Source organism: Rhamphochromis sp. 'chilingali', assembly GCF_963969265.1.
Source record: "Rhamphochromis sp. 'chilingali' genome assembly, chromosome: 22".
Classification (NCBI taxonomy): Eukaryota; Metazoa; Chordata; class Actinopteri; order Cichliformes; family Cichlidae; genus Rhamphochromis; species Rhamphochromis sp. 'chilingali'.
This window is the reverse complement of record NC_137950.1, coordinates 15,719,036-15,735,043: the sequence shown is the minus strand read 5'-3', so window position 1 is coordinate 15,735,043 and position 16,008 is coordinate 15,719,036. Positions and strand designations below refer to the sequence as shown.

Here is a 16,008-nt window from a genome sequence, read left to right as displayed (position 1 = left end):
GCAGTTTAAAGAGTTAGAGCATCATTCTGCCTGTATAGCTACATATTAATTATTTTCTTTTTAGTGGTGTAATATAAAACAGTCATAATAGCTATGCTGAATATATGATAGCAAATGAAGACCTTTTTTGTGATCCTAAGATTTCAGTTATATGAAACTATAAACTGTAGTTTTGCATTTTGCAACCCCTATTATTTGCTATTTCATAGAAACTACCACGTTTCCAGGTATTCATCATGCTTCCTGAAATTTTTCATTTGGTTTGGATTTTATTTGGTTATTAACATGGAACTAACATTTTTTCCATGTTGCAGCCCTGATTCCTGGTTATTAGACCTAAACTACCACATGTTTCCAGGTAACGTCAATTTGCATTTTGTAGCCTTGTTTCTTGGTTATTGAACAGAAACCAACATTGATTCCAGGTAAGATATCAGATTTAAACATAATATTTACGGTGATACTGTTGTCAAACAAAAAAGAATGTTGGTGGATGAGGCAGGATTCATTCCAGCATTATGGCAATATGGTAATGGTATCCCAAAACATTAAAACTTAAAATCATATTAGTATCTTGTTACCCTATTATTATGAGGTTAGTATATATAAAAATGTGTTTTATTGCTAGTGATTGTGACTATACTATTACTAATTGTTTTTTTAAGCTCATGTACATACATTTGTATCCATATTATCACTTATAATTTATGGTCTGTTATTAGATAGATTTAAATGCAATAGTACTCACTAGATCACTTGGTTATTACTCTGGAAATGAAGTGGCAATTATTTGCTATATATCTTGTTTTTATCTTCCTGTTTCCACCTTGTTACCTCAATATTACCACATTATTACTGAGCTATAATAGACTCTGTTGTTTCTTTAATATATATTTCTGAATTTTAAGCTTTGTCACAGTCCAAAACACTTCACGAAGCTTTCTAAATGTAAGAAGGGCAAGTCTGCTGATTCTGCTGATTTGAAGGGAATTACTTCAAAGAGTATTTACTATTGACTTTAATATGTCTTACATCATAGTAGAATCCATCATACTGGCAGCCACAGCTTTCCACTGGGACACACCTGGTCCCACTCTTGATGAAGCCTTCATCACAGAAACATCCCTCAGAGCAGAACTGCTCACAGGTTTCATCAATGCTACTGGCACAGGTGTGGCCACAGTCAGTACCGCACAGCTCATAATGGCTGTTGGCTGGACAGTCCAGTGCTTAATAAGTGAGAAACGTGACAAATGGCACTAGTCAGACATACCACTTTTAATGTAATACAGTGTGGATACAGTGAGTATTGTAAAATTATTGGACATTTTATTTCTGAAGTGGTTAGCAAATTTCTTGTACATTTAGATATAAATAAAATATAATGACATGTTGACTCACTGCAGGTGGTGTTCTCTCTCCAGGGATAGATTCGAACATTAGCAGACTGACAGGCACTGACATATGATTCAATGGCACTGCACATGAGATCGTGGCCTTGATTTCCTGACAAACATACATCAAACACGCAGTCGTTGAAATATGGCGCCGGGTCCACCTCCTCGTGGCAGAAACTGAAGGGCCCATCAGCTGCCTGTATCACCTCACACTGATCTCTAGCAGGCTGTTCATTGGCACACTGTGGACAGGAGGAGCCACAGCCATCATTGCACGTGTAGTTGCCTGGCACCTTCCAGGCTCTCCCAAACTCATCTGGAGATGTGACTATCGTTCCAGATGGTGTGTGAAAGTCATCATTTGGATTTCCATTGAAATTTCCACAAAGTCCACATATTTTTTCTCTGTTGATGACAACAGTTAGCAATAGTCCTTGTGTTAGTTTCATAAGGATAAATTATTAGTAAATAAATTATTTATATAGCTGGGATTATCCTGTTTTTTAAAGCATGTCAAACAAAAATTACTTCAGCTTTGATGGGTGGGAATTGTACCTGTAATTTGGTGGTACGGAGATAAACACTGCACTATATCCATTATAGGTAACACTCAAGCCAAAATTAGTGCTGACAAGTATACGAGATCCTGTTGCATAGATAGACACATTACCTTCATTCAAGATAATAGGTAAATTTCTAGTTACTCCATTCACCTAGAAGAGATATGCAAAGAAAATCAGTGGGTAGTTTTTCTACTTTTTAACTGTTATTTTTTTCATTCACAGCAGTAAAAATATCCCTAAAATATATGTAGCTGCCATTTACTTCATACACCTGAAATTGTTCATAACAATCATCGAATGAGAACTATCACTAACTACTTACTTGTACCAAACCTCTTCTGTCCCTTGACATATGCACGTCGTAGCCCAGGACATTCACAAAAACTTCAGCTACTATTGAAAGTGGAAGCCCATTCAATGCCTCATTCTTAGCTTCCACGGAAAACTGATTGAGCTCATCAGTGGCATTACAGAGGGTCACCAGAACATAGCGGCAGGTTCCTTGGAAGTCATAGGCCTTGCGATCAAAGGTGATGTAGTGAGGGTCTCCAGAGGCAGAGCAGGTGCCATGAAGGTTGGGATGGCAGCCAAACTCGCCCTCCACCACACGGCAGGACTCCTGGGGCCCACAGGAGTTGGGAGTACAGTGGACGTTCCCTGTAGTGCCGTTACAGGTACACAAGCTCTGACATTCTTCACCATCCCAGAACTGCTCACCACCTTGGTGATAGCGTCCTTGATGATAGCATCCACAAGATGTTGGTGGAACGCACTGGTCACCATTGAGGATAAAACCACTGTTACACTGACAGCCCTCCTGGCACACAGTATCACAGGTGAAGGGGAAAGAAAGGCTGGGGCAAGCAGAAGGACAAGAGGTTCCACAGAGTTCATAATGGCTGTTTGATGGGCAGGTTAGTGCTGGAGAAAAACAAACAGGTTAACATAAAAAAGCATTTTTAAACATTTGGAGATCATGGCTAGAATTAATTCAAAAACAGTTGAATGCTTACCACAGCCAGTTGCATTTCTCCATTGTCCTAAGGCAACACCCTTCTGTTGACACATTAGTGCATAATCTCGTAGGACACCACACAGAGTTGATGCTGGATTGTTAGAGCCCCCCATGATCTCCACACATACATCCACCTGCTGGCTCGGGTCAACCACAGACCAACAGGGTACAAATGGCCCATCTGGTGAGCTGAGAATGCCACAGTACTCAGTAGAATTGTAATTAGTTGTAGAATTTTGGTTCATGCTTTCCACGCAGTGAGCAGCCAGAGAGCCATCTCGCCAACTGTCTCCAAAGTCCTGAGAACTGTTGATCAGGACACCGTTGGGTGTATTGAAGTCATCATGTGGATGACCATTGTAATTACCACAGAGTCCACCCAGTGAACCATTGTAGACACCAGGAGCAGTGACACGGACAAAGTGAGGCCAGACTGTCTGCACAGTTACACCAAAGGAGGTGCGAATGATGACACTGTAAATGCTGCTGTGGAAGATCTGGATTCGGTTGGATGTAGTGCTGAAAGGTAGCCTGATCAGCTGACCGTTAACCTGCAGGATCATCCAGTTTTTTGCAGTTAACAAGACTTAAACAGTATTGAGTCCGTGTACACATAAATAAATATTAAAGGAAGAACATAATTTTAAGTAAGTGTTCCATTCACTTACCTTCACTTTACTGTTCCTTGCCATCTCAATAGATATGTGTATCCCCTCTGCTTCAAAATGCAGAATTCGTGTAAAACCTTGCTGGCCTCTTGGCACTTTTTCTGCTGTCACCATGAAGTGTGGGTGACTGGACAGTCCCATAACTTTGGCAAGTGTCAATCGACACGCCCCAGGATATTGGTATGTCAGTCCATCAAATGTCTGATATGACCCTGGGCCTCTGATCCAGCATGTTTCATAGCTATTTGGTCTGCATCCTCTTTCTCCATCCTCCACCCTGCATGATTCAAGTGGGCCACAACCATGAGAGTGGCAAGTCATGGAGCCATAACTGCAGCTACAACGTCTCCCACAGTCTCCGTCTAGTATTACAGTTTGTCCAGATCGGTAGTAACGGCCCTCAAAGCTGCAGCCACACTCAGCATGAGGGACGCAGACCCCACCACTGAGGATGTAGCCTGAATCACAGATGCAGCTTTCCTGGGGAGGTAGAGGGCAGTTATGGGTAGAGTTGGGATTAACACAGGTAGGTGGACATCCTGTGCCTTCAGACTCAAAGTGGCTGTTGGCTGGACATGGGATTTCTAGGCATAAGAGAACAACATCGATATTTACATCGGTGGAATTTTAATACAATAATATTTTGAAATAATGCAAAAAAAAAAAAAAGTGATTAACATACCACAAAAGCCAGGTGTCCTCCAACTTGGTAGCCGAATACCACTTTGTTGACACTGACTTGCATACACACTTAGGGCTTGACAGAGAATAGGTCGGTACCCTCCTCCTACACACAGATCATACACACAACTGTCCACAAAGGACTGTGGAGGAAGTTGCTGATGGCAAGCCGTGAAAGGTCCAGAACTACTGCTGAGGATACCACAGTGGTCAGTGTTGCTGTACAATGCTGTCTCTTCTACAGTGCAAACAGCACAGTCCAGACCTCCGCATTGTGGCCCACAGCCAGGCTCATCATCCCCAGATGCTTGCCAGCTGTTAGCAAAAACCACATCAGAGCTCACAACCTCACCGTCACGAGTTTGAAAGTCATCTCTACGAATGCCATTGAAGTTTCCACAAAGACCGCATGTACCATTCTGGTAAGTGTAGGGCAAGCTGATCTGAACATGATGAATTGTGTCATAAGACACCACTAAACCAAAGTCAGTGCTGACAAACACAGAAAAACCTGACTCATAAACCTGCACGGTGCCATTGCTAAGGGAGAATGGAGTGGATGCAAAGTTCCCGTTAACCTGTAAAAAAACCAGCAAATATATCAAGTGAGAAAAGAATATCTGGTCATAAAGTGTAGAATTTATCCAGAATCAAAATGACCAACCTTAGCCTGACCACGACGTCCTTTGACAAGCTCAATTGTGTCATTGTAGACATGCACTTTCACCAGTCGTGTCCAAGAGACTTGAGTACTGCCTCTGTGCTCATTTTTGCCTTCTACTCTGTAGTAGGGCCGTCCACTATTACATTGCTCAGAGAGAACATACGTGCAAGTGCCTTGAAAGTGAAACACTGTGTTATCAAAGGTGTAGTAATGGGGATCACCGCTTATGGTGCAGGTTCCTCTTGGCACTGTCTGACAGGAGAACTGGAAGGAAGCTGGCTTGCAGATCTGTGAAAAGGAGCATGGCTCATTGCGGCACTGCAAGCCTGTTGAGGTACATGTGCACTTCTGTGCACAGGTCCTGTCACTCCAGAATGAAGCACCCAGCTGCACTAATTCACCTTAAAAAGAATAAAAGGAAATGTCCCTTATGCCTTGTGTTAAATGTCCAGACATTTACATTCATAAAGCTTTAGGAAAAAACTTTCAAACCTTACATTTTTTTCATGTACTGTCAAATAACAGCAGGAATTGCCTCAAGGCACTTTATATTGTAAACTAAAGACCCTCAAATAACAGAGAGACCACTGCAACAATCCAACAATGCCTAACAGCAGTCTGAGATGTGCTCTGTTGGGAGGATACGGCACTATGATTTCATTAAGATAAGATGAGGCCTGATTGTTCAAGACCTATATGAGGAAAATAATTTTACATTTGAATCTGGCTTTAACAGGGAGCAAAAGAAGGGAAGCTAGGATAGGAGAAATATGTTCTTTCTTTTTAGTCCCTGTCCGTACTGCAGCATTTTGGATCAACTCAATGCTTTTCAGTGAGTTTTTGGGAAAATCTGATAATACAGACCGTTCTCACTCCCGAGGCGTAACATCCCGACGTTTTGTCACGTCCCATGGCGTTCCTGAGGAACGCGAAAGGTGACCTTCCGCGTTCTTATGGTACGCGCCGGGTTATGGATGAAATCAAGTGGAATGACGGTCCTGCGGTAATAGAGGTTCCAGCCCTGTATTCCAGCCCTAAACCTAACCTTATTCCTAACCCTAACCATAACGTTATTCCTAATCTTAACCAGTACTTTAATGGCATGAAATAGTGTTTTCCCAAGCGATGTTGAGAAAAAGAGCAAACATTTGTAGATTGAGACCAAACGGTTCTCATATTCCCTCATTTTTCCGATCTCGTCATTTAGGAACGTGTTGGGTGTCCAAAAACATAATATGTTGACAATTTGTCACCTAGCATAAAATGTTACGCTTTGAGAGTGAGAACGTGTTGGATAATAACGAATCACAGTAGGCCAGACTTTAACCCTTTAAGACCTACCATAGAACCAAGTCCGCCAGAGCTTACTTTATATTTTTACATGCTGTAGTGCCATTTTTGGGAGCATTTCAAGTTGATATACATCAATACAACCATTATAGCCCAAATTTTAATAATATGTCTGCATTAAGTAATTACATAAATTGCAAAAAAAGTGCAATAAACTACAAAAAAAAATCGTTTTTGTTTTTTTAACATATATTTCTAGTTAGAGAAATTTAAGAGGCTTATCCCTCAACACTTGAAATACAAAAAAGTTGCACAAAATAGTTTCCCACCACAGGAAATTTATTTTGAGTGTCTTTATAGTTTTATTTTTGAAATACACCAATTTTTATATACTGCAGGAAAAACGAAAATAAATATTATAGTGCAAATTTGCAAAAAAACAGCATATGCATCAAAATAAACTATTTCCAGCAGTGCAATATGAGTCCTAAGCGTCCCAGAAACGACACAGAAAGTCATAAAGTCAAACATAACTTTTAAAAACACCAGTATAGGCTCATAAGGCCCTGATGGTAAAAAACTACATTTCCGGAAAATGACATCACTTCCGGTTTTGGGCAGGACATGGCGGACATGCGATAGTTCGCGCTGATGGACGTAGGAAGTGTTACAAACAGCTGATCGAATCAGCAAAGCGTGTTTCTGGAATATTATGTTTTTGTTGCTGCAAGTGCTTTTTATGCAGTTTTTGCAAAGCTATATGTGGAAGGAAACTGTGACTTAGGACAAGCTGGTGGCATAAGATGTAAGTACAACTCCTCCGGTTTCATATGCAAAAAAAATTATTGTGCTAGCTTATGTGGTTGCAGTGCTACCGGGATTTAAAAATAGTTATGCAACACAGAGCGTGCCCGCTCCGACCGGCTTTAAAGGGTTAAGTAATAAATGCATGAACTAATTTTTTGGCGTCACTCTGTAATAGGATTTTTCTAATTAAAATGCAAGAAAGCCATTCTAATTATTTGTTTAATATGAGCACTGAAGGACACAACCTGGTCAAAAACAATGCAAACATTTCTCTTAGTGTTACTGGAGGCCACGGTAATCCCAGTCCGAGTGTGCATCTGGTTAGACATCATGTTTGTAAGAGTTTTATAGCTGAGTACAATAATCTTATCTTTATCTGAATTTGAAGCAGAAAATTAAAGATCATCCATGTCTTTATGTCTTTAAGACATTCCTACAGTTTAGTCTTATGGTTTCATTGACAGAGCTGGAGATCATCTGCATAGCAGGGAAAATGTACACGATACCTTTGAAAGATACTGTGCAGGTGGTAGCATTGTAACAGCCCAGCTGGCCGTCTCTGATGGAGCACTGCTGTTCAGGAGTGCAAGACGAGGCAGAACATCGCAGGTCATTTGGAGCGTGACATTCACATCTCTGTGAGCAACCATCTGTCCAGAAGGACTCGCCAGCCTGTGAACCACACCACACCAAATCATAGCCAAATTGATACAACAAATACAGTTCTTAAAATACCATTTTGAAGGATTTTGTTTTCATTAATTGTAGGTGATTTAGTGCAGTAATTGCTAGATCACTGCAAACTGCAACTATTAATGTACTAAATATTGTGACAGAGCAACTAGTCGTATCTGTTGATCTTTCTCCCACAGAAAGGACAGATGCTAAATGCCACAATTTCAAGAAATATGTGGAACAGAGCTGCATGAAAAAAAGTATTTAATTGTTCTGATGTAGCTGTATAATCTTCAACTGATTGTTTAATGCATTCATTTATTTAGCGACAGATTTTTCCCCCCCAAAATTCTGCAGTTTAAAGAGTTAGAGCATCATTCTGCCTGTATAGCTACATATTAATTATTTTCTTTTTAGTGGTGTAATATAAAACAGTCATAATAGCTATGCTGAATATATGATAGCAAATGAAGACCTTTTTTGTGATCCTAAGATTTCAGTTATATGAAACTATAAACTGTAGTTTTGCATTTTGCAACCCCTATTATTTGCTATTTCATAGAAACTACCACGTTTCCAGGTATTCATCATGCTTCCTGAAATTTTTCATTTGGTTTGGATTTTATTTGGTTATTAACATGGAACTAACATTTTTTCCATGTTGCAGCCCTGATTCCTGGTTATTAGACCTAAACTACCACATGTTTCCAGGTAACGTCAATTTGCATTTTGTAGCCTTGTTTCTTGGTTATTGAACAGAAACCAACATTGATTCTGTCATGGTCCGCGGCCCGGCGTCTGAGGTGCTGATGGGATGCCCACTCCCGTGGGCGTGGCCGCTGACTCCACACCTGCATCCCATCCCAGGCGATCACCAGGTGGACCATTTAATCCTGCCCAGCCTGCTGCTCCACGCCAGTCCGTAATCATCCTTCAGCGGTAACGCACACCTACGGGAAAGTCCTTAGGCAATCCTATCCGTGTGAACTAGTACTAACTCTGCCTTGTATACCCAGATCACTGCTCGGCGTGTTTTGAGTCACCAGCCTGTCCACCTGCCTGTCCAGAATTTGGATCACGATCAACCCCAGCCGCCTCGCCCTTTCTGGAGCTTCTCCCCACGGACCCTCACCCCTCCCTCCGGTTCCCTTGGCCCCGCTATCATCGTAAGACGCGTACACTACCTCCCCTCGTATGCTGCCGGTTTACCCGCACCCCAATAATCCTTTTTTCTTTTTCTGTTTCAGCCTCCCACGGTCCCGCTCTCGGCGTTTCCTGCGCGATTCTTCTCCCGGTCCCTCGGTTTCTCTGGTTCCGTGCGTTTTCTCCCTTCTACTCTCCCGGGACACTCTCAGTTATAATAAAGTTTATTTTTTCTCTCGTACCGCTGTGTGTGTGTTCTGCTCCTGGGTCCAGCTTGTGTGTTGAACTTCGGTTCTTGACAGATTCCAGGTAAGATATCAGATTTAAACATAATATTTACGGTGATACTGTTGTCAAACAAAAAAGAATGTTGGTGGATGAGGCAGGATTCATTCCAGCATTATGGCAATATGGTAATGGTATCCCAAAACATTAAAACTTAAAATCATATTAGTATCTTGTTACCCTATTATTATGAGGTTAGTATATATAAAAATGTGTTTTATTGCTAGTGATTGTGACTATACTATTACTAATTGTTTTTTTAAGCTCATGTACATACATTTGTATCCATATTATCACTTATAATTTATGGTCTGTTATTAGATAGATTTAAATGCAATAGTACTCACTAGATCACTTGGTTATTACTCTGGAAATGAAGTGGCAATTATTTGCTATATATCTAGTTTTTATCTTCCTGTTTCCACCTTGTTACCTCAATATTACCACATTATTACTGAGCTATAATAGACTCTGTTGTTTCTTTAATATATATTTCTGAATTTTAAGCTTTGTCACAGTCCAAAACACTTCACGAAGCTTTCTAAATGTAAGAAGGGCAAGTCTGCTGATTCTGCTGATTTGAAGGGAATTACTTCAAAGAATATTTACTATTGACTTTAATATGTCTTACATCATAGTAGAATCCATCATACTGGCAGCCACAGCTTTCCACTGGGACACACCTGGTCCCACTCTTGATGAAGCCTTCATCACAGAAACATCCCTCAGAGCAGAACTGCTCACAGGTTTCATCAATACTACTGGCACAGGTGTGGCCACAGTCAGTACCGCACAGCTCATAATGGCTGTTGGCTGGACAGTCCAGTGCTTAATAAGTGAGAAACGTGACAAATGGCACTAGTCAGACATACCACTTTTAATGTAATACAGTGTGGATACAGTGAGTATTGTAAAATTATTGGACATTTTATTTCTGAAGTGGTTAGCAAATTTCTTGTACATTTAGATATAAATAAAATATAATGACATGTTGACTCACTGCAGGTGGTGTTCTCTCTCCAGGGATAGATTCGAACATTAGCAGACTGACAGGCACTGACATATGATTCAATGGCACTGCACAAGAGATCGTGGCCTTGATTTCCTGACAAACATACATCAAACACGCAGTCGTTGAAATATGGCGCCGGGTCCACCTCCTCGTGGCAGAAACTGAAGGGCCCATCAGCTGCCTGTATCACCTCACACTGATCTCTAGCAGGCTGTTCATTGGCACACTGTGGACAGGAGGAGCCACAGCCATCATTGCACGTGTAGTTGCCTGGCACCTTCCAGGCTCTCCCAAACTCATCTGGAGATGTGACTATCGTTCCAGATGGTGTGTGAAAGTCATCATTTGGATTTCCATTGAAATTTCCACAAAGTCCACATATTTTTTCTCTGTTGATGACAACAGTTAGCAATAGTCCTTGTGTTAGTTTCATAAGGATAAATTATTAGTAAATAAATTATTTATATAGCTGGGATTATCCTGTTTTTTAAAGCATGTCAAACAAAAATTACTTCAGCTTTGATGGGTGGGAATTGTACCTGTAATTTGGTGGTACGGAGATAAACACTGCACTATATCCATTATAGGTAACACTCAAGCCAAAATTAGTGCTGACAAGTATACGAGATCCTGTTGCATAGATAGACACATTACCTTCATTCAAGACAATAGGTAAATTTCTAGTTACTCCATTCACCTAGAAGAGATATGCAAAGAAAATCAGTGGGTAGTTTTTCTACTTTTTAATTGTTATTTTTTTCATTCACAGCAGTAAAAATATCCCTAAAATATATGTAGCTGCCATTTACTTCATACACCTGAAATTGTTCATAACAATCATCGAATGAGAACTATCACTAACTACTTACTTGTACCAAACCTCTTCTGTCCCTTGACATATGCACGTCGTAGCCCCAGACATTCACAAAAACTTCAGCTACTATTGAAAGTGGAAGCCCATTCAATGCCTCATTCTTAGCTTCCACGGAAAACTGATTGAGCTCATCAGTGGCATTACAGAGGGTCACCAGAACATAGCGGCAGGTTCCTTGGAAGTCATAGGCCTTGCGATCAAAGGTGATGTAGTGAGGGTCTCCAGAGGCAGAGCAGGTGCCATGAAGGTTGGGATGGCAGCCAAACTCGCCCTCCACCACACGGCAGGACTCCTGGGGCCCACAGGAGTTGGGAGTACAGTGGACGTTCCCTGTAGTGCCGTTACAGGTACACAAGCTCTGACATTCTTCACCATCCCAGAACTGCTCACCACCTTGGTGATAGCGTCCTTGATGATAGCATCCACAAGATGTTGGTGGAACGCACTGGTCACCATTGAGGATAAAACCACTGTTACACTGACAGCCCTCCTGGCACACAGTATCACAGGTGAAGGGGAAAGAAAGGCTGGGGCAAGCAGAAGGACAAGAGGTTCCACAGAGTTCATAATGGCTGTTTGATGGGCAGGTTAGTGCTGGAGAAAAACAAACAGGTTAACATAAAAAAGCATTTTTAAACATTTGGAGATCATGGCTAGAATTAATTCAAAAACAGTTGAATACTTACCACAGCCAGTTGCATTTCTCCATTGTCCTAAGGCAACACCCTTCTGTTGACACATTAGTGCATAATCTCGTAGGACGCCACACAGGGTTGATGCTGGATTGTTAGAGCCCCCCATGATCTCCACACATACATCCACCTGCTGGCTCGGGTCAACCACAGACCAACAGGGTACAAATGGCCCATCTGGTGAGCTGAGAATGCCACAGTACTCAGTAGAATTGTAATTAGTTGTAGAATTTTGGTTCATGCTTTCCACGCAGTGAGCAGCCAGAGAGCCATCTCGCCAACTGTCTCCAAAGTCCTGAGAACTGTTGACCAGAACACCGTTGGGTGTATTGAAGTCATCATGTGGATGACCATTGTAATTACCACAGAGTCCACCCAGTGAACCATTGTAGACACCAGGAGCAGTGACACGGACAAAGTGAGGCCAGACTGTCTGCACAGTTACACCAAAGGAGGTGCGAATGATGACACTGTAAATGCTGCTGTGGAAGATCTGGATTCGGTTGGATGTAGTGCTGAAAGGTAGCCTGATCAGCTGACCGTTAACCTGCAGGATCATCCAGTTTTTTGCAGTTAACAAGACTTAAGCAGTATTGTGTCCGTGTACACATAAATAAATATTAAAGGAAGAACATAATTTTAAGTAAGTGTTCCATTCACTTACCTTCACTTTACTGTTCCTTGCCATCTCAATAGATATGTGTATCCCCTCTGCTTCAAAATGCAGAATTCGTGTAAAACCTTGCTGGCCTCTTGGCACTTTTTCTGCTGTCACCATGAAGTGTGGGTGACTGGACAGTCCCATAACTTTGGCAAGTGTCAATCGACACGCCCCAGGATATTGGTATGTCAGTCCATCAAATGTCTGATATGACCCTGGGCCTCTGATCCAGCATGTTTCATAGCTATTTGGTCTGCATCCTCTTTCTCCATCCTCCACCCTGCATGATTCAAGTGGGCCACAACCATGAGAGTGGCAAGTCATGGAGCCATAACTGCAGCTACAACGTCTCCCACAGTCTCCGTCTAGTATTACAGTTTGTCCAGAGCGGTAGTAACGGCCCTCAAAGCTGCAGCCACACTCAGCATGAGGGACGCAGACCCCACCACTGAGGATGTAGCCTGAATCACAGATGCAGCTTTCCTGGGGAGGTAGAGGGCAGTTATGGGTAGAGTTGGGATTAACACAGGTAGGTGGACATCCTGTGCCTTCAGACTCAAAGTGGCTGTTGGCTGGACATGGGATTTCTAGGCATAAGAGAACAACATCGATATTTACATCGGTGGAATTTTAATACAATAATATTTTGAAATAATGCAAAAAAAAAAAAAGTGATTAACATACCACAAAAGCCAGGTGTCCTCCAACTTGGTAGCCGAATACCACTTTGTTGACACTGACTTGCATACACACTTAGGGCTTGACAGAGAATAGGTCGGTACCCTCCTCCTACACACAGATCATACACACAACTGTCCACAAAGGACTGTGGAGGAAGTTGCTGATGGCAAGCCGTGAAAGGTCCAGAACTACTGCTGAGGATACCACAGTGGTCAGTGTTGCTGTACAATGCTGTCTCTTCTACAGTGCAAACAGCACAGTCCAGACCTCCGCACTGTGGCCCACAGCCAGGCTCATCATCCCCAGATGCTTGCCAGCTGTTAGCAAAAACCACATCAGAGCTCACAACCTCACCGTCACGAGTTTGAAAGTCATCTCTACGAATGCCATTGAAGTTTCCACAAAGACCGCATGTACCATTCTGGTAAGTGTAGGGCAAGCTGATCTGAACATGATGATTTGTGTCATAAGACACCGCTAAACCAAAGTCAGTGCTGACAAGCACAGAAAAACCTGACTCATAAACCTGCACGGTGCCATTGCTAAGGGAGAATGGAGTGAATGCAAAGTTCCCGTTAACCTGTAAAAAAACCAGCAAATATATCAAGTGAGAAAAGTATATCTGGTCATAAAGTGTAGAATTTATCCAGAATCAAAATGACCAACCTTAGCCTGACCACGACGTCCTTTGACAAGCTCAATTGTGTCATTGTAGACATGCACTTTCACCAGTCGTGTCCAAGAGACTCGAGTACTGCCTCTGTGCTCATTTTTGCCTTCTACTCTGTAGTAGGGCCGTCCACTATTACATTGCTCAGAGAGAACATACGTGCAAGTGCCTTGAAAGTGAAACACTGTGTTATCAAAGGTGTAGTAATGGGGATCACCACTTATGGTGCAGGTTCCTCTTGGCACTGTCTGACAGGAGAACTGGAAGGAAGCTGGCTTGCAGATCTGTGAAAAGGAGCACGGCTCATTGCGGCACTGCAGGCCTGTTGAGGTACATGTGCACTTCTGTGCACAGGTCCTGTCACTCCAGAATGAAGCACCCAGCTGCACTAATTCACCTTAAAAAGAATAAAAGGAAATGTCCCTTATGCCTTGTGTTAAATGTCCAGACATTTACATTCATAAAGCTTTAGGAAAAAACTTTCAAACCTTACATTTTTTTCATGTACTGTCAAATAACAGCAGGAATTGCCTCAAGGCACTTTATATTGTAAACTAAAGACCCTCAAATAACAGAGAGACCACTGCAACAATCCAACAATGCCTAACAGCAGTCTGAGATGTGCTCTGTTGGGAGGATACGGCACTATGATTTCATTAAGATAAGATGAGGCCTGATTGTTCAAGACCTATATGAGGAAAATAATTTTACATTTGAATCTGGCTTTAACAGGGAGCAAAAGAAGGGAAGCTAGGATAGGAGAAATATGTTCTTTCTTTTTAGTCCCTGTCCGTACTGCAGCATTTTGGATCAACTCAATGCTTTTCAGTGAGTTTTTGGGAAAATCTGATAATACAGACCGTTCTCACTCCCGAGGCGTAACATCCCGACGTTTTGTCACGTCCCATGGCGTTCCTGAGGAACGCGAAAGGTGACCTTCCGCGTTCTTATGGTACGCGCCGGGTTATGGATGAAATCAAGTGGAATGACGGTCCTGCGGTAATAGACGTTCCAGCCCTGTATTCCAGCCCTAAACCTAACCTTATTCCTAACCCGAACCATAACGTTATTCCTAATCGTAACCAGTACTTTAATGGCATGAAATAGTGTTTTCCCAAGCGATGTTGAGAAAAAGAGCAAACATTTGTAGATTGAGACCAAACGGTTCTCATATTCCCTCATTTTTCCGATCTCGTCATTTAGGAACGTGTTGGGTGTCCAAAAACATAATATGTTGACAATTTGTCACCTAGCATAAAATGTTACACTTTGAGAGTGAGAACGTGTTGGATAATAACGAATCACAGTAGGCCAGACTTTAACCCTTTAAGACCTACCATAGAACCAAGTCCGCCAGAGCTTACTTTATATTTTTACATGCTGTAGTGCCATTTTTGGGAGCATTTCAATTTGATATACATCAATACAACCATTATAGCCCAAATTTTAATAATATGTCTGCATTAAGTGCATAGTAATTACATAAATTGCAAAAAAGTGCAATAAACTACAAAAAATAAATCGTTTTTGTTTTTTTAACATATATTTCTAGTTAGAGAAATTTAAGAGGCTTATCCCTCAAAACTTTAAATACAAAAAAGTTGCACAAAATAGTTTCCCACCACAGGAAATTTATTTTGAGTGTCTTTATAGTTTTATTTTTGAAATACACCAATTTTTATATACTGCAGGAAAAACGAAAATAAATATTATAGTGCAAATTTGCAAAAAAACAGCATATGCATCAAAATAAACTATTTCCAGCAGTGCAATATGAGTCCTAAGCATCCCAGAAACGACACAGAAAGTCATAGAGTCAAACATAACTTTTAAAAACACCAGTGTAGGCTCATGAGGCCCTGATGGTAAAAAACTACATTTCCGGAAAATGACATCACTTCCGGTTTTGGGCAGGACATGGCGGACATGCGATAGTTCACGCTGATGGACGTAGGAAGTGTTACAAACAGCTGATCGAATCAGCAAAGCGTGTTTCTGGAATATTATGTTTTTGTTGCTGCAAGTGCTTTTTATGCAGTTTTTGCAAAGCTATATGTGGAAGGAAACTGTGACTTAGGACAAGCTGGTGGCATAAGATGTAAGTACAACTCCTCCGGTTTCATATGCAAAAAAAATTATTGTGCTAGCTTATGTGGTTGCAATGCTACCAGGATTTAAAGATAGTTATGCAACACAGAGCGTGCCCGCTCCGACCGGCTTTAAAGGGTTA

General features: G+C 41.5%; 1 protein-coding gene across 1 annotated transcript in view; it reads right to left on the bottom strand.

The window, feature by feature from the left end:
• Positions 1–16,008, bottom strand: part of LOC308391145 (IgGFc-binding protein-like) — a gene marked incomplete at both ends in the record, with an annotated part of 133,291 nt that overhangs the window by 24,260 nt on the left and 93,023 nt on the right. Inside the window, 17 exon segments of the mRNA XM_080873613.1 lie at positions 1,033–1,229; positions 1,402–1,802; positions 1,953–2,110; positions 2,283–2,881; positions 2,974–3,526; positions 3,644–4,227; positions 4,326–4,902; positions 4,989–5,389; positions 7,592–7,757; positions 9,820–10,016; positions 10,189–10,589; positions 10,740–10,897; positions 11,070–11,668; positions 11,761–12,313; positions 12,431–13,014; positions 13,112–13,688; positions 13,775–14,175. Of these exon segments, the coding sequence (XP_080729739.1) occupies positions 1,033–1,229; positions 1,402–1,802; positions 1,953–2,110; positions 2,283–2,881; positions 2,974–3,526; positions 3,644–4,227; positions 4,326–4,902; positions 4,989–5,389; positions 7,592–7,757; positions 9,820–10,016; positions 10,189–10,589; positions 10,740–10,897; positions 11,070–11,668; positions 11,761–12,313; positions 12,431–13,014; positions 13,112–13,688; positions 13,775–14,175 (7,106 nt within the window).